General features: G+C 39.7%; 3 protein-coding genes across 4 annotated transcripts; 1 reads left to right on the top strand and 2 right to left on the bottom strand.

Annotated features, from left to right (window-relative positions):
• Positions 1 to 4,909: 4,909 nt before the first annotated feature.
• Positions 4,910 to 7,750, bottom strand: Smp_197110 (choline/ethanolamine kinase, putative; the record flags this gene model as incomplete). The annotated part of the gene is made up of 1 exon (XM_018792052.1): positions 4,910 to 7,750. The coding sequence occupies one exon, from the start codon at positions 7,748 to 7,750 to the stop codon at positions 4,910 to 4,912; it is 2,841 nt and encodes a 946-aa protein (XP_018644951.1).
• A 5,831-nt stretch (positions 7,751 to 13,581) lies between these two features.
• On the bottom strand, positions 13,582 to 14,208 carry Smp_194440 (hypothetical protein; the record flags this gene model as incomplete). Its single annotated transcript, XM_018792051.1, has 1 exon — positions 13,582 to 14,208. The coding sequence occupies one exon, from the start codon at positions 14,206 to 14,208 to the stop codon at positions 13,582 to 13,584; it is 627 nt and encodes a 208-aa protein (XP_018644950.1).
• Positions 14,209 to 17,304: 3,096 nt separating this feature from the next.
• Positions 17,305 to 23,295, top strand: Smp_121430.1 (proteasome subunit beta 3 (T01 family); the record flags this gene model as incomplete). 2 transcript variants are annotated; one of them, XM_018792050.1, is made up of 6 exons in its annotated part: positions 17,305 to 17,421; positions 17,456 to 17,640; positions 17,677 to 17,784; positions 17,815 to 17,992; positions 18,993 to 19,087; positions 22,795 to 23,295. In XM_018792050.1, the coding sequence occupies 6 exons, from the start codon at positions 17,419 to 17,421 to the stop codon at positions 22,808 to 22,810; spliced, it is 585 nt and encodes a 194-aa protein (XP_018644949.1). In that variant the 3' UTR covers positions 22,811 to 23,295. The 2 variants fall into 2 exon arrangements, with proteins under 2 accessions (XP_018644949.1, XP_018644948.1); XM_018792049.1 differs by having other exon boundaries at positions 17,419 to 17,421; positions 22,891 to 22,973.
• Between the last annotated feature and the right edge of the window lie 543 nt (positions 23,296 to 23,838).

Here is a 23,838-nt window from a genome sequence, read left to right as displayed (position 1 = left end):
AGACAAGTCGTATTCCGATTGGTGGATGAACCACTTGATAAAAAGCCGGACATGAAATCATAACAAATGGGCAAAAAAATACGACATTTGATGACTTTTCGTGGAAATAAATAATCTACAATAGTTGCCGGTGATTTTCGGAGTCAATATTATTCTTATCAGAATGGAAATTTCTTCGGAACGGTTGCAGTTAATAATACAGCAGATGTTAGCTTCTCAACAACAACTCCTGGAAGCACTTTTGGGGAAATTATCTATTCAACATGATATCCCGGAACAAAAAGGTATAGAGTCATATCTTAATCCAATTCCAGAATTCATTTTTGATGCAGACAGGGGTCACACTTTTGGAGCATGGTTCAGCAGAATAGACGAAATTTCGAATTGGAATTTGCAGCTATGGATGATGTGAAGAAAGTCTGGCCGCTGTTACAGAAGTTTGGTTCTAACGAACATGAAAAGTACAAAAACCATATCCTGCCTAGACATTCACGTGAAGTTAACCTCGACGGAACTGTCAACATTTTAAATAAAATGTTCTGTGAACAGATGTCTTTATTTCGTATCCGGTATAACTGTCTACAGCTGACTAAAGTAGCTGATGGAGAGTATACTACGTACGCCAGAAGAGTAAATTTACAAGCAGAATGATTCAAATTAAATGTATTAACCAGTGATCAATTTACATTCTTATAATTCATTTCTGGTCTGAACTCTCACAGTGATGCTGCTCTTCTCATAAAGTTATCATCCCGTATGGAACATGACGAGGAAATAACAATACATACTGTTACTGGTGAATGCCAACGATTAATAAACTTAAAACAGGATGCACCTATGTTGGAAACTAAAAGTGTGGTACCACCCAATCATTCTGTTCAGGCTGTTAAGATAGGTCAAAGAAAAATTAGTACCACGAGCTATAACTATCACTCGAAAACCCCTAAACCTCCATCTAAATGTTGGTATTGTGGTGCGTGGCACTTCTCAAGAGTTTGCCGGTTTAGAGATCCTAGATGTACTATATGCAAGAAAGTCGGTCATAAAGAAACAGTCTGCCGAACTAGGAAAAGCCTGAGATCAAAGTCAACGAAGCGTCCGCACGAGTATCAAAACAGGTATATAAGCAGTATGTATGCTACATTGGCTCTAAGCATAGCAAATGAAAGGTATGTGAAATTAATGGTTAATGGTGTTCATATTCGATTGCAATTGAATACAGCATCAGGTGTCACATTAATCCCTAAACGGACACTGAATTTAATTGGTTTTCCACATGTATTACCGACCAAGCACACAGCTCAGGACGCATCCGGAGACATATTAAAGTTTGTTGGAATAATAAAGTGCTCTGTTGAATTCCGGAATAACCACTTTACAAGAAATTGTTAGTTAACGAACAGACATGACTTGGAACTCATTGGTGTAGATTGAATAGATAAACTAAATCTATGGGATGTACCATTGAGTGAAATATGCACGACGAAATGAACAAACAGTCCTAGAGATTTATTAACAGTTCATTTAACTAAAAAAGCTATAACGATAGAAGACCTTTTCAAAAAGTATAAGAACTTGTCCCAGAAGTAAAGTAAACTTGTAGAGCGCCTGGCCTAGGCTGTGACCTTGAATTAGCGCGTACGTCAAGCTTGTTTCTGGAGTCCAAAGCTTTGTAGCTGTGCCCTGAGAACTTAATGCCTACAAAATGAAAAACAAGGGTGCAACGAGGTACTTCGAAATATGCACTAAACAATGTTTAACATTTTGCAGTGGAACAGGCAGGAGTGTGATTAATTATTAGAACAAATTCATACTAGTTCTTGTTTCTAGAGTGAAATGTAGTTAGAGCCTCCAGATGAGAGAATACAGTAATAAAGAACAATGAGTTATGATATGTAACATGGTGGAGTAGGTTCAAATGGTGGAAGGGAAGTCGAAGTTAGAATAAGGGAAGCTGTTTACTAGAATGGAGAGTGCATCAAGAAAGTAAAGTGTTAAGAAACACCAAAAACGGTGTCTTTTATTGTCTGATTTTTCTTTAGTTTTTTCTCCATCCGATGCCTGCCACATAGTCGTAGTGCAAAGGTTCGAGTTAGTCTGCTATAAGTTTTTTTAGTAAACCACCAGGCGGTGTCTGATTTAAAAAGTCAGCAGGACAACGCTTACCAACGGCAAACTGCTTGGGTTCAAACTTCTGACTGGTCACGTTTTAGGGCCATCACTATTCCATCAGGAAGTGTGAGTTGTGGCGATAAATAAATCCTCACATTGAACAGTCTTACAAGCCTTCAACATAAATGCTGACCTCATTAGTTCTACTTGACGCACCCTAGTTGAAGGCGTCAGTAACGCACACACACCCGACCACCAGTGGTAACGCCAAGGTAGGAACCTAGGTATACCTAGCATTGAAAAAAAAACTGGCGAATCACAGTGAGAGAGTGTCGTTAGTCCCTAAGAATATGTCATGCTCTTTTCGTGCCTTAAGGTAACCCTCGTGCTATTGATAGAAGAAACCAGAGAAGTAGTGAATAGGTCTTTATTTCGATCTTCGCGCAGTCACAGTGGAGCGTGGGATTATCTGTTCAGACAAACAAAGGCTCTCAACATTCAATATAAGATAGTAGGGAATATAACGCTTACAAAAAGTAAGGAAGTGAATGAATACTTGAACAATACTGTTTTAGTATATGCTTGGTTGTTTGGGGTCAACTCTTAACCAACCAACCTGAGCTGTTACATTAGCTTCCCCCTAGAATCGACTTCCGTAGGAACGTCGGTTCGATTAACCTATCTATCGAAAACACCTTAGTTGTATTTCTCATCCCAAGGCGAAATTATCAACTCGCTCACTATTTGACTTACAATCAGTTACGACTAACGCTTTAAACGATAGTCCATGGATGTCTCTTCATTTACTAGCTTGTCATCTTATTTTGTAGCATGTGATCTTTTCTACAACTATCGCTGACGGTTTGCTGCGTGCTTTCAAGAGAAAGTGTGAGAATGTGGAATAAGAATATCTGAGGAAGTGCCGCGAGCGGGCTACCCAACACCATGTTGGTGAGGTACGATTTTTCCATGCTCAGACCGGCTATCAGGTGTTTACTCACCTGCCTCTTGAGTCGCCCTCAAGTAAAAAGTAAGGAAGAGTCTACTTCAAAGGTAATGGTGAAAATCAAGCAAACCTGAAGAACTGCTCCACTGCCTGCATAAAATAATAAGATACAAAATGGAAATACATAAATGCAAATGATAATTGTTCGGTTCATGTAAGTGCTTGGCCTCCAGAACGGATTGGTATTCTGGAAGGAAATAGACATAGTGTAGATATCTTGTGCACGAAGAACCATGAAAACAAAAAAATACTCTTTTGTAATACATATATGTCAATGGGTGAACTTGCTAGAAGTTGGACTCTTTAACAAAATCGATCAAATGCATGACCTTGAGCCAGTGATGACCGCCTTTTACAACTAGGTGCGTAACCAAGGGTGCATCAGTGTAATCCACAAAACGGAAACGAATATACGATTAAGAAGCAAAAAAAAATTGTTTGGAGTATGCGGATCAAGTACAGTTGTGTCAAATACCCTTTTCTGGTTTTATTTAGGTATGCATGATATATTGAAGCAATATTTCGTCAATTCATCCAAGTAACGAATTGGTTTGCACCTCAGAAGTGTGTAAGTCCTATTACTCATTAGTATTATGAATGATTAGTCGATAAAAGGAAAAATTGCAGTCATTCCCCCGTAGTTTGATGTGGTCTAATGGCTAGGCACACGGTCCAGCATTCAGGAGGGCAGAGGTTCGAGTGCGTGAGGCCTGCGTTTTTGTTCATCAAAACCCCCTTCAATACGACGTTTGTTGGCCATAAGTTGCTCAGATATGAGAGAAAGATAACAAGAGGACGGATTGATATGTCAAAGTGCCATATTGGAACAGTACAATTTCTTTGTTCGTATTAATAATAATACCATAGAAAAAAAAACACTACAAGTTCGGTAGATTTCCATTTTACGTTATAATTAAACCAACGAGAAAAAAAAGTATATATATAAGCTATTGACATAACATGTCTTTTTTATAACGCTAGTGTTAAGTTCCAGGGTTTTGTATGGGCCACTAATAATAATTGGTTTAACGTTAACATAGCTACGATAGTCATATCGTCAGTTCAATGTTATGATTACTTAACAGTTCCTTTATAAGTTGTGTTTAAAATTAGGTATGTGGAATCAACGCGGCTAAGATAGTAGCCTTACAGTAACGCACTGTACTATATCTTCACGGTTATTGATTCCTAAATGTCAGAAATTTAAAAAAAATCTGAATATTGCCAATAAAGATGGGTTATATGATCACACTAAAAAGCATGCTGCAGGAAAACTGGTTAAGTCATTACGTAAGTTTCCCAAACATGAAAAAAAATGATGGGGCTTTAATAAGTACTTGACCATGGTTTAATCCAAAATGTTTTGTCTAAAAAAAACACTTATTAATAGTAGTATTGATCGTATCAAGCTACTAAACATATCTTCGACCGAAAACTTTTAGAATTAGTTCATATGGTATATATGTATAGCCAGTCTACGTGAAAAATGTATACAGATATATAAGAAGTACAACCAACATAGTTAATTAACCAGAAAAAGAAATTATAAAACTCGCCTGGGTTGCTTTTTGAATTCGTTGTACTTGCCAGTGTTTGTTGTATGAGTTTGGTTAAAATCCTCAGCAATCGTTTCGGAATACCTAGCTTATGTGTCCAGTATTTAGAAAAAATATTTAACATAACACTTATATATCAAAGGTAAAAGGTCTGGGGAGTTGTATGTGAGGCGGAATGAGGAAAAAAAATTATTTTTAAGTAGATGCAGAGTCTGATTAGCTACGTGGTTAGATTTTATCCTGCAGCCGAAACTGTCAACATCCTTGACTGACTAATCGGATGTGCCCAGCGAACCGTTTTAGTCATTTGTAAAGATTTATCATCTTTACATTTCGATTCCGTAATGGATTTGTCAGTTAAACGATCTAACAACACGTATGGTGGTTCATGATCTAGATAAGCCGGCTTTAGCCTATCAATACTTACTGTGTCGATGTTTCCATGTTTTTCTATCACGAAATATTTAGATTTTCTTGAGACGACTTTGAAAGGACCTTCAAATGGAGGACTGAGTGGTGCTTTTATTTTGTCACATCTTATCCAGACGTGCGTGCAATTGCTTAGGTCTTTAGGTATATATACGGCGCGCGATTGTTCACGAGTATTAATCGGCTTAAGTTTAGACATGTGGTCCCGTAGTTGATCTACATAATTTTCTAAATTAAGTTTTTGACTGTTAGTATTAGGGTTAATAAATTCACCTGGTAGTCTCAGAGTTGTTCCGAAAACCAGTTCCGCAGCTGAACACTGTGCGTCAGTTTTGACAGATGTTCGTATTCCCAACATAACTAACGGTAGGAATTCTGTCCACTGATTGGGGTTTGAGTGAGATATAAGGGCAGTTTTTAGCTGACGGTGAAAACGTTCTACCATCCCATTAGCCTGAGGATGATATGCAGTGCAGCGTATCCTATTGGAGCCTAGAAGTTTAGCCAAGTTATTAAATAGTTCGGATTCGAATTGCGCTCCTCTATCCGTCGTTATTGTTATGGGTGTACCAAAAATGGTTACCCAGTTCTGCATGAAAACTTTGGCTACTGTTTCCGCTGTGATGTCCGCTATCGGGATGGCTATAGGGAATCTGGTAAATCGATCTATGCATGTAAAAAGATAATTAAAACCGTTTGAACGCGGTAAAGGACCTACCAAGTCGATATGCACATGGGCAAAACGTGCATCTCGTTGCGAGAAAACACCTATGGGTGAATTTGTGTGACGATTTATCTTTGATTGTTGACATGCTGAACACTCTCTAACCCATTTGTGTACATCCTTCTGTAAATTCGGCCATATATATCTGGCATTGATTAGTTTTGTTGAAGCTTTTGCGCCAGGATGAGACAAAGAATGAAAGTGATTATATATCAACTTTCGCATACTTTTGGGAACGAAAGGTCGCGGCATTGCCTTGGTCGTGTCACAGTAGATTAGAATACCATCGACAGGTGATGGGAACTGTTTTAAATTAAGACTTGAATTGTTTGTTTTAAGCAGGTTTTGTAATTCTAGATCCTGCTCTTGTTCGTTTCTCAACGTCTCGAAGTTTACTGTAGACTGCTGTAGCACGTTTATTTCTAGCCTAGATAAAGCATCTGCCGCCTGATTGTCCTGACCTTTGACATGTCGGATATCGCTTGTGAACTGTGATATATAGTCAAGGTGTCGGACTTCTCGAGGTGAGTATTTATCAGCTCTCGCTTTTAGTGCATTCGTTAGTGGTTTGTGATCCGTAAAGACTATAAATTCCCTGCCTTCTAACATATGTCGGAAGTGTTTAATGGTTAGGTAGATTGCAAGAAGTTCTCGCCCGAAGATAGAATACCTTGTCTCTGCTGGAGCGAGTCTTTTTGAGAAGAAAGCAATTGGTTTCCAGGCGTTTTTAACCAGTTGGTTAAGGGTACCGCCTACTGCTTTATCTGAAGCATCCACCATCAAAGCAAGTGGGGAAAGAGAATTCGGATACATCAACGTAGTTACTTGAGCTAATTTATCTTTAAGCTGTTTAATAGCTTCGACAGCGTCAGAAGACAGTTTGAATTCTTTTGGTTTTCCTTTTAGTGAATCTGTCAAAGGTTGCATTAATTGTGCACAACCTGGTATGAATCTGCGATAAAAGTTAATTAGACCTAGAAAACTTCTCAGTTGTGTTAGAGAACTAGGTATGGGGTATTGTTTAATGGTGTCTACTTTTTTGATCGGTTTAATCCCTTCTGGGCTTATTGTGTGACTGAGAAATTCTAAAGTTTGAACACCGAAAACACACTTACTTTGATGTATGTTTATTCCATTTTCATCCAGTCTTTTTAACACTGTTTTTACATGCTGTTCGTGTGATTGCAAATCGGGGCTGGCAATTAACAAGTCGTCTATATACCCCTGCGCAAATGGCATATCTCGAAGTAGATTGTCCATGAATCTTTGAAATGTCTGTGCCGCATTTCTCAGGCCGAATGGCATGCGTACAAACTCGAATAAGCCAAAGGGTGTTGTAATAGCTGTCTTGGGGATATCTTCATCAGCCACTGGAATATTGTGATATGCCCTGACTAAGCCAATTTTAGTGAATATGTTCATACCCTGTAAACCGTTTGTGAAATCTTGGATATGCGGTATTGGGTACCTATCTGGTACGGTTTGACGGTTGAGGGCTCTGTAATCCCCGCACGGTCGCCGGTCACCTTCATTTTTCTTTGGGACCATATGCAAAGGGGATGCCCATTGACTATCAGAGGGACGGATAATACCCAGTTGTAGCATATAATCAAACTCGGCCCTAGCGATTTTGAGCTTATCTGGTGCTAGTCTCCTGGGTTTTGCAAAAACCGGTGCACTTTCGGTTTTGATAGTGTGACTTACTTTTAGTTTGTCTTTAGAAGGCTGTGGGTTTGGTTTAGTTAAGTTTGGAAATTCCGCGAGTATATCTTGGAATTTCGCTGTTGTTACTGGAGGAGTTTGAATCAAGTTAAGAGAGCTGATGTGACTTTCTTTGCCTTTTGTGTAATACGAAGTTTCTTTTAGTGTTAATCGCCGTTTCTTGGTGTCAACTAGAAATTCGTATCTCTCTAGAAAGTCCATCCCCAGTATTGCCAGATCTAAGTCGGCTACCGTGAAAACCCAAGGGAATTACCTCCTGAACCCCAAATCTAGGGTTAAGCTTTTCTGCCCAAATGTCGCAATTTTAGTTTTATTTGCAGCTTGAAGTGTAATTGATGATGTTTCTCGACTAATCTCAGTTTTATTTTGAGGGATGATGCTAAGAGCAGCGCCAGTATCCACCAAGAAATTCAAGCCAGAGTTTCTGTCTCTAATATAAAACAAGCGACTGTTTAGGCGCCCTTCCTCAGTCGTCGCGACCTGGGGAGGGGTTACTCGTTTCCCGCTGTCTTAGAATTATGCTTAGGCCAGGCGCATGGTTGCATGCACTTGGTTGAGTTGACACTGTAGCTGTAAATAATTCCCCAAAATCAATAGCTCATTAAGTGTTCGACATTGGATGCTGACCATGTTGTTTAAGTGGACTTGTTTAACTGAAGGCTTTCGGTCATGCATCCGTACCAGATCACGTTTCAACACGGCGTGGGACACAGCTCCTACGTTTCATTAGCCAGCTTATAGAAAAGGTCCTCGATATATTGGTAACGAATCAAATATATCTTTCCTGCCTCTTCTCGTCTGACTTCTGATTTCTATCTGACTGGGAACGATCGAATATAGAAGGTGCTACTGGTAGCTAGTTGTAAAACTAGAACATCCGTTGCATCGTCATTGGTGAGACCGACGTGATCTGGTACACCAAGTCAATATACTGTGAGTCTGTTCCATTTTGGAATATTATTATTGTTATTCTTTATTTGAATTTTATATATTGTGATATACTTTTTTTCGCGAATTTTTTTTCTCGGATATATTTTAATTAGACATTTTTCGTTAGCTATATTACTATGACGGAACACTCACCCAAGGTCTTTAAGTTAAAGTCTATTCCCCCTATTTCGATTCAGTTAACGCCATTTTGGCCCGACAATATCGAGTCCTGGTTCTGCTATGCAGAAGCCGATTTTTGCATGCACGGAATCACGGACTCGCGCACACGTTTCCTCGCGGTAGTTAAGGCGTTACCGCGCGAGTTTAACAGGTACGTAACACCTAGTATGTTTACTAGTGATGTTTCCGAACCTTACGAATCGCTTAAGCTATCGATTTTAAAACGAGGAGACCTAACTGATCGACAACGGTTAGACCAACTCCTTAACAATATCGACTTACAACATGGTTCTGCGACAGACATGTTGCTTAGAATGAGAGAAGTCATTGGCCAACGAACTTTCGATGATGGCCTATTTAGACAACTTTTCTTGTCTAAACTCCCTCAACAGGTGCAGGCAGTGCTTGTTTCATTTCAAAACAATGCCATAGATGAACTAGCTGCATCTGCCGATCGAATCTTGGAAATCACCAAATTTTCTAAGGCCGAGGTTTTTACTATCAAAGAAAAACCCCAATCGACCTCGACTGACATGGCCGAACTATGTCACACGCTTACACGATATCTTAGAGTTCGTAATGACCGTAGTCGGTCAAAATCCCCACGTAGGAGCGTTTCACGTAAGAGATCTGTCTCTCGACCACGAGAGACAGTCAACCCCGACTGGTGCTGGTATCACAACCAGTACGGTAAATCCTCTAGAAATTGCAGGAAGCCCTGCAATTATCCGACCCCAAAATCGAGTGACACGAAAAACAGTTCGGGAAACTTCCCAGCCGGCACGCGTTAACGGCAACCGTAGCCGGCGAACACAGCCGCCTCTTATATGTCACGGATGTGACTACGAAAGTTCGCTACCTCGTCGACACTGGCGCAGAAGTTAGCGTTCTTCCAGCAAATCCCGACGACAGACTTCGCGAGTCTGTTTTAAGTTTACAGGCGGCAAACGGAAAACCGATCGCTACTTACGGTAAAAGGTACGTCTACCTTAACGTGGGTTTACGCAAACCCATACACTGGATCTTCGTTGTTGCAGATGTTTCTATGCCAATCATTGGTATAGACCTGTTACAACACCACAATCTACTCATCGACACACGCTCACGAAGGTTAATAGACGGAAACACTAAGTTATCCGTTTGCGTAACTCCTTGTTCTGGTTGCAGGTTATCCCCAGTCACGATTAAGCACGCCATAGACCCCTTGTACTAATCAGTACTCGAAAAATACCCCGGGATATACCAATCGCAATCGAAATTACCTTGTGTAACCAGCAATGTTACACATCACATCTCGACTACAGGACCACCTGTATTTTCGAAAGCTCGAAGACTCGCTCCTGAGAAGCTTAGGTTAGCTAAAAACGAATTCGACCACATGATGGACCTAGGGATAATTCGACCATCGAATAGTCCATGGGCATCCCCATTGCACATGGTCCCTAAAAAGGATAGCAACGATTGGCGGCCAACTGGTGATTATCGGCGTCTGAATGCAAAAACCATTCCCGATCGTTACCCGCTGCCTCATATTCACGATTTGACAGCTACCTTGAAAGGTACAACTGTCTTTTCGAAAATCGACTTGGTTAGAGCTTATAACCAAATCCGATGGCACCTGACGACATTACTAAAACCGCCATCATCACTCCCTTCGGTCTTTACGAATTTCTACGAATGCCTTTTGGTTTAAGAAATGCGGCTCAAACCTTCCAAAGGTTTATAGACGACGTCTTCCGAGGTCTCAACTTCGTACATGCGTATGTTGATGACTGTCTAATAGCAATTCCGGACAGAGAATCACATCTCAAGCATCTGGACATTGTTTTCGGTCGACTCCAAAGGCATGGCATTACTGTCAACATTCAGAAATGCCAAATCGGAACTAACTGCTTAGACTTCTCAGGACACACTATTGATGCCCAAGGCATCCGACCCCTTAGGAGCAAAGTGGCGGCCATTCTGGATTACCCAGAACCGACCACGATCAAGCACTTACGAACTTTTAACGGACTCGTAAGTTTCTATAGACGGTTCATACCTAAATGCGCGTCCCTTATGAAACCGTTAACCGATCAGCTTCGTGGAAATGCGAAATCAATTAGTTTAGACGACATAGCCCGTAAAGCATTCTCCACAGTTAAGGAACACATCGCTAAGGCAACCCTGCTTGCTCATCAGGACACTCAAGCGCCCATTAGTATCGCCGTAGACGCATCCCACTCAGCAATCGGAGCAGTCTTACAACAATGGGTTAACAACTCGTGGCAACCTCTAGGATTTTTCTCGAGACGGTTGTTAGACGCGGAATCTAGGTACAGCACGTTCGGTAGGGAACTCCTAGCTATGTATTGTGCTGTACGGCATTTTCAACATTCCATCGAAGGAAGAGAGTTCACGCTTTTTACCGATCATAAACCTCTTACCTTCTCTTTAAATTCATCTTCAGACAAGTACTCACCGCGAGAGTCTCGACAACTCGACTACATTTCGCAGTTTACTTCAGACATACAACATATTTCTGGAGCAAACAATGTAGTCGCAGACGCCTTGTCTCGAATTAGCTCCTTGAACAGTTTCCAAGGAATCGACCTTCTTAAACTCGCTCAGCTTCAAAAAGAAGACATTGATCTTCAGCATGAGTTATCCTCGACAACTCTTAAACTAAGTATTAGGCAGATGGGAACAGGTAAGGAAACCTTACTCTGTGACACATCTACAGGTAGGGATCGTCCAATTGTACCAAAACATAATCGCCGCAACGTCTTCAATACGTTGCACAATCTTTCTCATCCAGGTGCTCGTGCGACAGTCAAACTTATAGACGAACGCTTTTGCTGGCCTGGCATGAATAAAGACGTGAGGGAGTGGGCACGCTCCTGTGTTAGCTGTCAGAAAGCTAAGGTCGTAAGACACAACAAATGTCCCTTAGGCTCATTTAAAACCCCTGACGCTCGTTTCGACCACGTCCATATAGATTTGGTAGGACCCTTACCCGACTCGAACGGATACTCATATCTCCTAACATGCGTGGACCGTTTCACTCGATGGCCAGAAGCAGTACCGATTAAGGACATTACTGCTGAAACAGTGGCCCGCGCTTTCGTCGAACGATGGGTAGCAAGTTTCGGCTGCCCTTCCACAATCACTACAGACCGCGGAAGCCAGTTCGAATCTGGACTTTTCCGTTGTCTAACCTCACTTTTAGGAATCACGCGCTTCCGAACGACCGCCTACCACCCACAAGCAAACGGGTTGGTAGAACGTTTTCATCGACAACTAAAAGCTTCATTATCAGCTTCAAACGTTTCACAGTGGACAGACGCTCTTCCACTCGTCTTGCTAGGTATCCGCAATGCAGTGAAAGCTGACATTGGATACACGGCATCTCAACTCGTTTACGGAACGACACTCCGACTCCCAGGAGAATTCGTGGATCCTTCAGCTTCTTCATTGAACATGGATCTAAACTCTTACACGAGTAGGCTTACAAACGCTATGCGTTCAGTTAAACCTGCTCACACTCGACCTCAATCAACTGATGTTTTCGTTCAACCCGAATTACGACATAGTACACACGTCTTCGTTCGTCGAGACTCACATCGACGACCCCTCGAATCAGCATACGAAGGACCCTTCAAAGTTCTTCAACGCGAACTTAAGTACTATGTAGTCGATAAGAACGGTACGAACGATAGCATCAGTATCGACCGACTCAAAGCAGCGTACTTAGAAGGAAACCCTAGCTACGTCGATTTTCCTTCGGTACAAGCAAACGACACAGCTACTTCACTCGTAGTACCCTACACGACAGCCGACACACAACTTGATACTTCGTCAACGTCGATAGATAAACCTAAAACAACGCGTTCTGGAAGACGAGTAAGATTTCCAGAACATCTTAACGAATATTGCACGTAGGACATAAGCTTTGTCTTGAATTACCCTTTCATAGTTTATAAAATTTTTTTTAATATGCTCATTTTTTTCATTTATATAAAAAAAAACAAAGCATTTTTTATTTTTTTTCGAGCGTATATATATATTTTTATATATAAAAAAAACCCAAAAGAAAACCATTTTTTTCCGATCGCTTTTACGCTTTTTGTAAGTGTATTAGTTTATTCATTTTTTTCCCGCTCATCTTGTGTCCCTACGCAAGTACGAGTGTATTTTTGATATGCACTCACACGTTCTATTTTTTCTCTTTTCCAGGACGGCTGGAAAAGAACGACGAAGTTTCGCAAGGAACCGGAATTTTTCATTGTACTATATTTCTTTATTGCTATGTTGTACATTTTGGTCCCATAGTTTAAGGAAAGACGACCAGACGCTGCTAAACGAAGCAAGCTATCAGAAGAGTGTTTACCAACGACAAACTCGTTGGGTTTAAACTTCTGACTGGTCACGTCCTAGGGGCATCACTACCTCACTAGGGGGGGAGTGATCTGTAGCTGTAAATAATTCCCCAAAATCAATAGCTCATTAAGTGTTCGACATTGGATGCTGACCATGTTGTTTAAGTGGACTTGTTTAACTGAAGGCTTTCGGTCATGCATCCGTACCAGATCACGTTTCAACACGGCGTGGGACACAGCTCCTACGTTTCATTAGCCAGCTTATAGAAAAGGTCCTCGATATATTGGTAACGAATCAAATATATCTTTCCTGCCTCTTCTCGTCTGACTTCTGATTTCTATCTGACTGGGAACGATCGAATATAGAAGGTGCTACTGGTAGCTAGTTGTAAAACTAGAACATCCGTTGCATCGTCAACACCAAACTTCCAGTGGTACCAACAAAACTGCCCAGGTTGTCTGGACATTTGTGACCTGTTTTGTGACTTGGATCGTGGTCGTTGTGGTGACCTGCTCCTGTTTCTATGACCCATTTGCATTCTGGTGACAGCCTCAGTGAGACTCTTAACACTCGCAATGAGTCCTTCTATGACGGGGTCTTTTGCTGATTCTACTTTTTGTGTGATTTATTGTGCCTGGCCCAGTTGGAGGACCTCTCTCCATTATTCTATCGGCTATACGCGCTAAATGAGATAATGAGGTTTCAGGATCTTGTGCATCCAAACAGTGTTGGACGTAGCATGGGAGAGCTTGTATCCATCCTTGTTTTAGGACTGCTTCACCCACTGTGTTATCACCCATTAACACTTGGAGGTGACGCAAAAACTGTGACGGCGATCGATCACCTAGTGTTTCACCTTGAAAAAGTCTTTGGATTCTTTGACTATCTGATAATGATAAACGGTTCATTATCTCTCGTCTTAAGATGGTGTATGGTTGTGGTGATGGTGGATCTAAAATCAAGTCACGGACTTCTTTGGCGACTGAAGGAGGAAGGATAGAACACAAGTCTCTATAGCGAATCCCTTCAGATTTGATATTGTGTCTCGTGAAATAATGCTCTAGTTGAGCAAACCACAACTCAGGATCACTAGGATCAAATTCTGGAAGTCGGGATTTCGTAGTCATAACAGTGTCTATCTCCACTGGTGACAAATCCTCCAGATTATGGGTTTCTATTGAGTCTGACATGAGGTATGTGACAAATATAGAAATAAAGTTAGCACGAAAAATGGTTACTACAACACGAATAACTTAAGATAATACGGAATAAACTAGTTATATAGTGAACTTAGTTTACGGATAATCAGGTCTACTTTTACGATTAGGTTTAAAAAATTTAATAACAGAAATGAGGTTAAATTTGTGCTCAAAAAGGGCTCACCACTTTCGTGCCTTAAGGTAACCCTCGTGCTATTGATAGAAGAAACCAGAGAAGTAGTGAATAGGTCTTTATTTCGATCTTTGCGCAGTCACAGTGGAGCGTGGGATTATCTGTTCAGACAAACAAAGGCTCTCAACATTCAATATAAGATAGTAGGGAATATAACGCTTACAAAAAGTAAGGAAGTGAATGAATACTTGAACAATACTGTTTTAGTATATGCTTGGTTGTTTGGGGTCAACTCTTAACCAACCAACCTGAGCTGTTACACTCTCTCCTAAAGGACTCCTTAGAAGTCTCTTGGACTGTCTCAGACGGCAGAAAATTCCATTCTCTGCATTAAAAAGACTGTAATTTTCGAGGGTATCGAGAGAAGTGCTACCGTCTAGTGGGTTGAAAGTTCACGTTTGGGAGCACTGTTCTACTAGAAGGTCACCGGAATCACCGTCATTGTTAGTTAAACCATTAGGACCTAAAAACAAGGAAACTCCGGTTCTGGCCTGTCAAAGAAAAGTTGGGTGACAAGATAAGCTTCTCGGATTGGAGATAGATTTATCCATTAGCTTTATCTGACAGTGAAGCCTATCTTCTCTTGTTGCTTTTGTGCACTGGTTACTTGCTTGTTTAAATTGTCTATATATACTTTCGTCAATAGTTTGTTTGTATTCCGCCTAGTAGTCTCTTTTAATTATTAGCATTCGAAGAGTGAGATTCTTTATGACTGCACTTTGCATTTGATTTCTGGGGACTGTTTGCGGAACGGAATAGTTTGCAGCACGTAAGATCGTATGCAGCGGGAGTCTACTTCAAATTGAGGGTGAACGTCTCAGTTCACCTGCCATAGGTTTTTCTGTGTATCTAAAACACTTAACGTTTGAAATAATGAATCCTGTTCTTAGTGCTCTCTCTTGGATCAAATTGGCTGAGAACATTGAAGACTATGACGGCGTGACCACATTTTCATGGGGGAGTCAGGATTAAGAGGTTGTCAAATAAGAATTCTTCGTTTGTAAATATGCTTTCTAAGCGTCATAGCATCTGACTATTTCTCCACCGAGTTACAAAATTCACATTTTGGAATAATCTTAAATCTTAAGTGAGGGTAAAGAAACGAGCTTCAGTATAGTTGTCATCCTCAATGTACGTGTTCAGCGAAATTGATTTTAGGAAGATTGAAGTATCATAAAATAGAGATATGAGTGTATCCGAGACGACCATAGCGAGATGATTCCTCCAGCACACGATTGTCGTACTTGGTGTCATCAGTGAACTTTCTGTTGATAACTCTGATCAGACATATCGAGGTGTTAGATAGTCTCACTCAGCACCATACGAACCCATCAAGACTGATAAAATTTTGAATGCACGTTCGATGTGCTACTAAGCAAGATCTTAGGTGCAGGACTACTCTGATTCCCATTCCCATCTTTCTGTCGTTGAAAAACGAAGAGATCTTGGGTATTGCTATATCCTACATGGTAATTAGAGATGTCCATGCTTCAAACATTCTTATCAGATTAATATTATCAGCGTTACTTAGTTCACGCAACACATTCAGTTTTCTCTGGTAACTCGCGGCGCTCGTATATAGGTAGCTGATACGTTCGATTCAAAACGGATGAGCTTCCTTGTCTTGTTTGTCTGAAGGAGTATTGTGTGAATGGAGAGGCAACCTACCTAAGCAAATCCTAGCAAAATTTTACGACGACCAAAAAACAATACTCTTGAAAAGGATAAGGCTGACAAGGACGGCTATTATAAAAAGCTAAGATGTACTAAGATGAGCCACGGCAATGAAAACTGTAAAAACCTAAGAGTTGCTGGGGGCAAAACCAAAATTAACTATTAACACGAATAAAACTCAAAAGGGAAGTAATCTATCGAACATTAGTCTCAGGCCTGATTCTTTGGACAAAACCTAGTATTTTTGTTGCGTCACAACACAACAGAAATTCGAGAAGTACAAATCATGTTAGGATGATACTCCTCGTTTATAAAGCGCGCGTAAATGAATGATATAGGCATCTTTTGATTCTGAAGGATCAAAGTAAATGCCATCACTTCTTCAGATCACCGACTTGAGTGATAGGTATACCTAAGTTAATTGAGAATAATGTGGAATTCTAGTTTATGTTGAAATTAAGCCTCGCTACATATACCTAACCTGGATTACTCTGTCAGGTTACCTAGGCAACGTGGGTACCTCTTTGACTTTATAGAACAATTAGAATCTGTTTCTTACCATCAGATGCGGATTTTCAGAAACTAAAATTTCTATATTCGAATCCAGAGGATGCAACGCATTCAAAACCTTATGCCATCAATTTCCAGTCTAGATCGCTAGATTTTATCGGTATAATGCCTTTTTATTTATAATTTATAATTTATTTATAATTCTTGTAGATTGGTTTCATCAGTAAATGCATTTTCGTTGGAAGTGGATCGGACATACATTAAGAAAATCACCAAACTGCACCACGAGGCAAGCCCTAGCTTGGAATCCGGAGGGAAGCGAAAAAGAGGAAGGCTGAAGAACACATTACGCCGGGAAATAGAAGCAGATATGAAAAGGATCAATAACAACTGGAAAGAACTAGAAATGATTGCTCAGGACATGGTTGGGTTGGGAATACTGGTGTGCGGCCTATGCTCCTCCACGAGGGGTAACAGGCGTAAGTAAGTAAGTAAATACATGCATTTACGTGCTTACAGGTTGTCGACTAACGGTTTTGTTGTCTCTCAACTTCTTAGCCTTTCTTGTTTATTCAGCACTACACGTCCCATAAATACCCAAACTATTCTCAAGCTAAACACTAACAGCTATATACTTGGAAAGCCTAACAAAGATTGTACATTACTGACTCCTGGTTGGTTTTAGTACGGTACTTTGAAGGGCAGACAAAAAGCGGGCAGACTCTACTTGTAAGCTTAGTGTATTAATCCGTGGTCGAGCTACTGTGATCTCATACGAAGAGGATCATCACTCTTTTCGATAACAAAGCCTTCGAATTTTAATAATGGTAATTACTTTTTCGTTTCGTGATCCTCTCAAAGAGTATCTTGGCGCACAATGGGTCTGCTGTCATTGCAATGTCTGGCAAAGATTGCGCAGCTATTGCATGTGATCTTCGGTTTGGGGTCAATTTGCAGACGATTTCCACTGACTTCACCAAAGTTTATCCTCTTGGACCTCGGCTGTACGTAGGATTTCCTGGTTTGGCAACTGATAATCAGACAGTGTAAGCATTAATAAAATCATTATTGTTGTACACCAGATTTCAACGTTTACAGTTCCGAAAAAACATGTACGAGCTACGTGAAAATAAGACAATCAAACCGCAAACTATAACTACCATGTTATCCAACTTGCTTTACGAGCGCAGGTAATGTTACTTATAAAGTTATAGGTGTAGGTTTGGACCATACTTTGTCGAACCAGTAATCGCTGGTATTGACCATACTACCAACAAACCATACGTTGCATGCATGGACTTAATTGGTTGCGTATGCGAAGCCAATGATTTTGTTGTTAGTGGCACATGTACAGAACAAATGTATGGGATGTGTGAGACGCTTTGGGAGGAGAATATGGTAAGTTGTCTCATATTCTAGTTGTTAAGTATTCTCACTGTAGTGTGAATGTTTTATCCACATTACACACATCTAGTTGATCAGGTTATTTCATAAGTATTTGACTTCTCTTTCGTTACACAATGCTTGTCGTGATGGTTCGGTTCAGAACAGCGACTAGAATGTCTAACCTTGAGCAAACCTATTTTCTTTATTTTATTATATCCCCTTTCTTGTTGTTCCGTGATCTTACGTTATGTAGCTACTTAAGTCAATGTATTTCGGTATCAAGTTATGAATTGGCCCCGTCCTCCTATGCATCACGATTTACTCCCCAAACATACGTCTGAATGCGTCTAAACTACCCCTACGCCTTGATTGGTTAACTAAATAAGTAAAATATAATCAAGTCAAAAAGATAGATTGTGTATAACTATCAGTGTCAACACTGCTATACCCTATATACTTCTTGTTTTAACGTGAGACGACAGAGTATAGAGTGGCCCAACCTCATAATAAGTCACCAATTATTCATATGGAACTTTTGGGACGACTGCTAAGATCTTTGCCTGTTATCTGTAAATTATCATGTTTTGTAGTTAACTTTGTTAGGCACGCTATTGAAATCTGTCGTCGAATATTGCGATGCGTAAAACGTTGTGATCAAAGTTTTTTACTTGTCTGATTAACCAGGGGTTCATCTGCATTGCGATGGTTCATAAAAAGCACGATCTCACTTATTCAAACAATATATCCCCTATTACGATGACAACTTTTCTGCTGGATGTTTCTGACTCATTGGTCGCAACGTACTTTAACATGGAGCAAACTCCTGGATCAGCCCTCGCTTCTGAATTGGAAAACTCAGTACTACTAGATTTACACAACTTGTTAATAAGGGTTTGCTCGTAAAATTCCTTAAGATTGTGTGTAATGGAGACGGTAGTAGTAGATTTCAACTTTAGAGAAACCACCGTCTATGTCAAAGTCAGGCACTAACCTCTTTTGTTGTTTGTTTCAGAATTCGAAAGAGTTATTTGAGTGCATTTCACAATGCATTTTGAACGCTCTCAATCGTGACGCTGTATCTGGTTGGGGTGCTAGAGTCTATTTATTGTAAGTCATATTACTTCTCTTGAAATGACACAAAACCTAATGGTTAAAAGTACTATACTGGCGAGTTTGGGCAGCTTACTAGTCAAACAGCAGTATTTCGTAATGTGACGATTTACGATAAAACGTAATAAATTTAAGCAGATAAACAGTTTCGATGTGACTGGTGAACATTTACATGAGGAATTATAATCTTTACAGCAAACAAAACAAGGTTGAGCACTAGTAATTGGGTTAGGATAGATAGATGAAAGCCACTGTTTGGAGTACGGTTCGAGGTCAGAGTTAAGAGTTAGTGTTTAGAATTACGGTAAGAGTGGAAGATAGTTTCTAGCCATACAATGCATCTTACACTATGCCCTAAATCACACCAACTACGCTCAACAAACACTTAACGGTTTAAGTGCAGTCTGGATCAAGTATTTTTTGTGATTCTGCTTACATGCCGCTTATACACTTTTTAGTAACACGGCAGACAAGTTTGTCAATTTTAAGCATCTTAAGAACTAAACGTAGACAATTTCTATTTAGTTTGTAATAAAGTAAAATCTATGAGCTATTGTGTTTTAAATTTTGCCTCAAAAGGCCACAATGATTAGTCCGTCAGTATATCATATTTCTACCAACTTAATATTTTTTGTTTGTAGAGAAGCTTTCGAAACATGTCTCACATAATCTCAGTCGGTCAGTCATCTACAACGTAGGACCAGGCACATATATGTATCGGACCAAGTTGCCAGACCTCATTTGCACGGAAAATGAACACCAAATTCATAAAGTAGTTACTTCAATGGTAGTAATATATAAAAATGATTGCATATAAGGACATGATACAGGGAGAATGAAAGGTATAAAGTAGTTTTAATTTCACGGTTTAAGGGAAGACAGAGAGTGTATACACCTACGCCATTGTGATCGATTCTGATACATGTCACCCGAATTCCCCAACCGTTGGTTGCGATAGTCACGCGAACTTCAACCAAGTAGTCTGCATCTACAAACATGACCCAAACCAGAAGTTAGTGACTTCAAGGACTGATGCCACGTTTTGGTTTGCTCGCCCCTAACTTTCTTCCGACTGTCCTCAACACTAGTCAGCATTGTGTGTCGTGGCAGTTGGTGATTGGGCACGCGTAATACGTATCCCAACCATCTCAGCCCATAGAGATCCACAACCTCATCAACTGATTTATCATCATTCCCTAATACCCTGCGTCTAACCTCACTATTATTTACCCGATGATCCCAGAAGATACGAGCAATATTTCTTAGACATCTGTGATCAAATACTAGTAACTTACGAGTACGCATTACTGTCAATGGCCACGTTCCGCAGCCGTAAAGTAGGACAGAAAGAACTGCTGCGCAGTATGCTCATCCTTTAATTGATAGACAGATATATTCAACTTCACCATAGATAACGCAAGTCGGGAAATGACGAATGGGTTTTTTGAATCCATACAGAGATTTCGTCAGACACCAATCCATTAGGGCTGATCAGACTTCCGAGATCGGTGAAGTTGTCGACGCGTCCGACTACTTCACCCCCTATCCTTAGTTCAGGTGTTTACGCAGGCCAGTCCTGGAGCAACAATTTACATCAAGAGGAGGGAAATGCATCCTCAACATCCTGGCAGTTTCTCAGTGCTGCCAAAATACTGTATTTTATCAACGTTTTCACCAACCAGGACCATGTCATCTGTTTATTCTAAGTCAGTAAGTGGATCGCCTAGTAGATCAACTCTTGGAAATTCAGACGACGAAAACGTTATTTTCAGCAGTATGTCTCTAATGAAATTAAACAGAAATAAAGATAGTGGACAGCCTTTCCGGACACCACTTGAGGTTGCAAAGTCAGATGTCAGTTCGTCATAAGCTCTGATTCGAGTAGTAGTGTTCGAGTTAAGAGCCTTCACAAGGTTTATGTACTTATGAGGTACCCCTTTCAATGACTGACACTGCTATAAAACTTCTCCGTCTCTTGAGTCAAATATTGCTTTCAAGTGAAGACTACCATTTTCGGACACTAATAAGCATGTTTGTTCTAAAATCTGACGAATGGTGAATATGTGGTCGATGCAGCCACGTCCAGGTCTGAAGCCAGCCTGGTAATGTATTTGAAATTGACTACATGGTTTTGTTAATACACTATAGTCTCATATCAAGTTTGTCTGCAACCAATGTTATAAATTGTATGCAGGCGTTTTCCGTATACAGAATATTTGTGTTCGTTTTAAGCGCGTTCTCACTAAACATATTTCTAACATACTGCTGACAAAAACAGGTTCGAAGGCCCAATATTTGTCCCAACTACTCTGGGTTTAATATCCCGAATAGTATGGGGATAGGTGCTTGTTATGTAACTAGCCATGTCCTCGAAATGTTGATATCTGAAACATTTAGAAATAATATTTGGTTACCACTAAATGCTATTCAGATATTAAGAAGCTGTAGATTGTCCGTCAATGTCGCGAGCACTAAGACAATTTCTAAAATGATGTCCATTTCAAATCAGATTTGTGCAAAAATGTACTGATTTTAAAAATGCTTTCCCAAATAAAAGTCCAAAAGTTATTAGTAAATATCTAGAAGTACAAACCACAGCCAGAAAATTGTACAAATTTCCACAAAACATTAGTTACCATGGCTAACTGTGTGGTTTAATTTAGTTAACGGTACACTTTTCCCATAATTTTCGTAACCAGCTTTTCAGAGTAAGGAAATTATATATAGACAGGTTTATAGGCGAAAACGAAACAAGTATTACCCAAGTCATATGTACATATGCATGATGCTAGACTGATTTAGATAGAAATATGTAGAAAATGGACTTGGTCACTAACAGTAAGGTTAACCATTTTCACACTTTCCAGCTTCCAATGTTTCTGCGATCAGATTCGGTCTGTTTGGGCCAGGGAAACACATCAAAACAAATTAATGCTGGCTAATATATGGATTTTATTCACCTAGATTATAAACCACCACATGAACTAACACGACATACATATATAACTATATCATGTGACGTACCGTTGCTAAGTGCCTATAAAAATGTTAGTTTTTTGTGTAATTACAGATTCAAGCTTAGGGTCTTGGAGATTCTGTGCTGAAATGACCGATTAAAGTAATAAAACGTTTGACATTTAATCCACTGCTTAAGACGTCATTTTCATAAGAACCTATATTACATTAATGCTGTAGCGGCCAATAGGTGAGCTAATATAATGTAGCCATTTAATGTGAGAAAAAAAAGTAAACCAAAAGAAGTATTTGATGGCGAACTAGATATCGCGAAGTAGTAATTTTTGGTAGATAATTGTCCCATGTATGAACTTTTCAACGCTTAGTAAGTAGAAAGTATATCGTGTTCATCAACATGCTTGTGAGAGTCAAAATTCAAACATTTCGTTAATTAGTTAACCATTCATTAAGTTCGCCAATAAATTAGATGACTACAGTCACAGATCAAAATATGTAATCCTGACTACCATTTATTTATAGCCAATCAAAGATTTGGTGAGTGTCTTTGTGGTTTCCAAGTAGTTTTTTGAACTTATGTGCCATGGTAACTTGGACTGTAGTAGTATTTATTCCGATAAGACAGTACTAAACCGATCTCCGTGCTTCTGAGTTTTGTAGTTTAAATCCTCATGAAGTATGTTTCCTTTCAGGATCGTAAAACTCATTTCTTGCTTTTGGATATTTTTCAGTCATTCAGCTTCCTGAAGACAATTTTAAAAAATCATTTTGAATGTCTTTTCGTCTGCTACTAATCATGATACTTTTCTTGCTATTGAATTTTCCAGAGAAAAAGACGCAGTCACGATTTCAGACTTGAAAATGCGTATGGACTAAGTTAATTAAATATAAGTTACGTATTTTGCTTGTTATATTATTTTCGTTATTCACACTAATGTGTGGTTCGGATTTCCAGTTTTCTGAGAACAGTGTAGGAAAACAGTTTGTAATGTGGGTTTATGTTATTACTTTAAACCGAGTGGTGCTAGCTAAGCTCGTATGCAAGACATCACTGTTGTGAGAACTCGTTTTGATTAAAACGGTGGAATTTTCCATTCACTATTTTAGAAAATGATAACTGTCTGATTTTGGGAACGCTTATACGGTTTAATCGTGAAGCTGTTTTAAGAAATCCAGGTACAAACAGCATGTCTTGATGGAAACATCGGTAAAATAAAGTAGAAAATTAGAAGTCTTTAGTGGCTCGAGATCGAACTCCCAGGTATCGAAATATACATTCCGCAAATCCTCGAATATAATCATCCACTTAAATCGCGTTAATGGATAACGGGATTAAATAAGTCAAATACGAAGATGAATTCCGAGTACATAAGTCTCATACAATCGTTGATCAGAAAGCAAAGCAAAATGACGCAATGGAGAAGGCAAGTAAGTCAATTCGATTTATTCAAGCGTGGCTCAATATTTATAGTCAGACCAAAAATAAGTTACAGATATGTGATGGGTAAGGTAAGTAATTAACACACGATCATATAGAAAACAGTTAGGAATAATAAGTGACAGGTTAAAAATGTGGCTTGAGAAGAATGAACAGATTGATCTGTCCAGCAGCTAGAATAGAATATGTGGGCTTGGCATAATACCAGACCCTACAAGTCAAATACTCGCAACACATGTTATGAGTTCCTTCCTATCATTGAGAAAATTAGACTATCATTGAATGGTTGTAACAATTAGTTCAATGCGTAGTTTAGCATCTAGTTATCAACTTCTAA

This window comes from Schistosoma mansoni (genome assembly GCF_000237925.1).
Source record: "Schistosoma mansoni, WGS project CABG00000000 data, chromosome 1 unplaced supercontig 0010, strain Puerto Rico, whole genome shotgun sequence".
In the NCBI taxonomy this organism is placed as follows: domain Eukaryota; kingdom Metazoa; phylum Platyhelminthes; class Trematoda; order Strigeidida; family Schistosomatidae; genus Schistosoma; species Schistosoma mansoni.
Note: the sequence above shows the minus strand (reverse complement) of the source record. Positions and strands in the feature narration are given on the sequence as shown.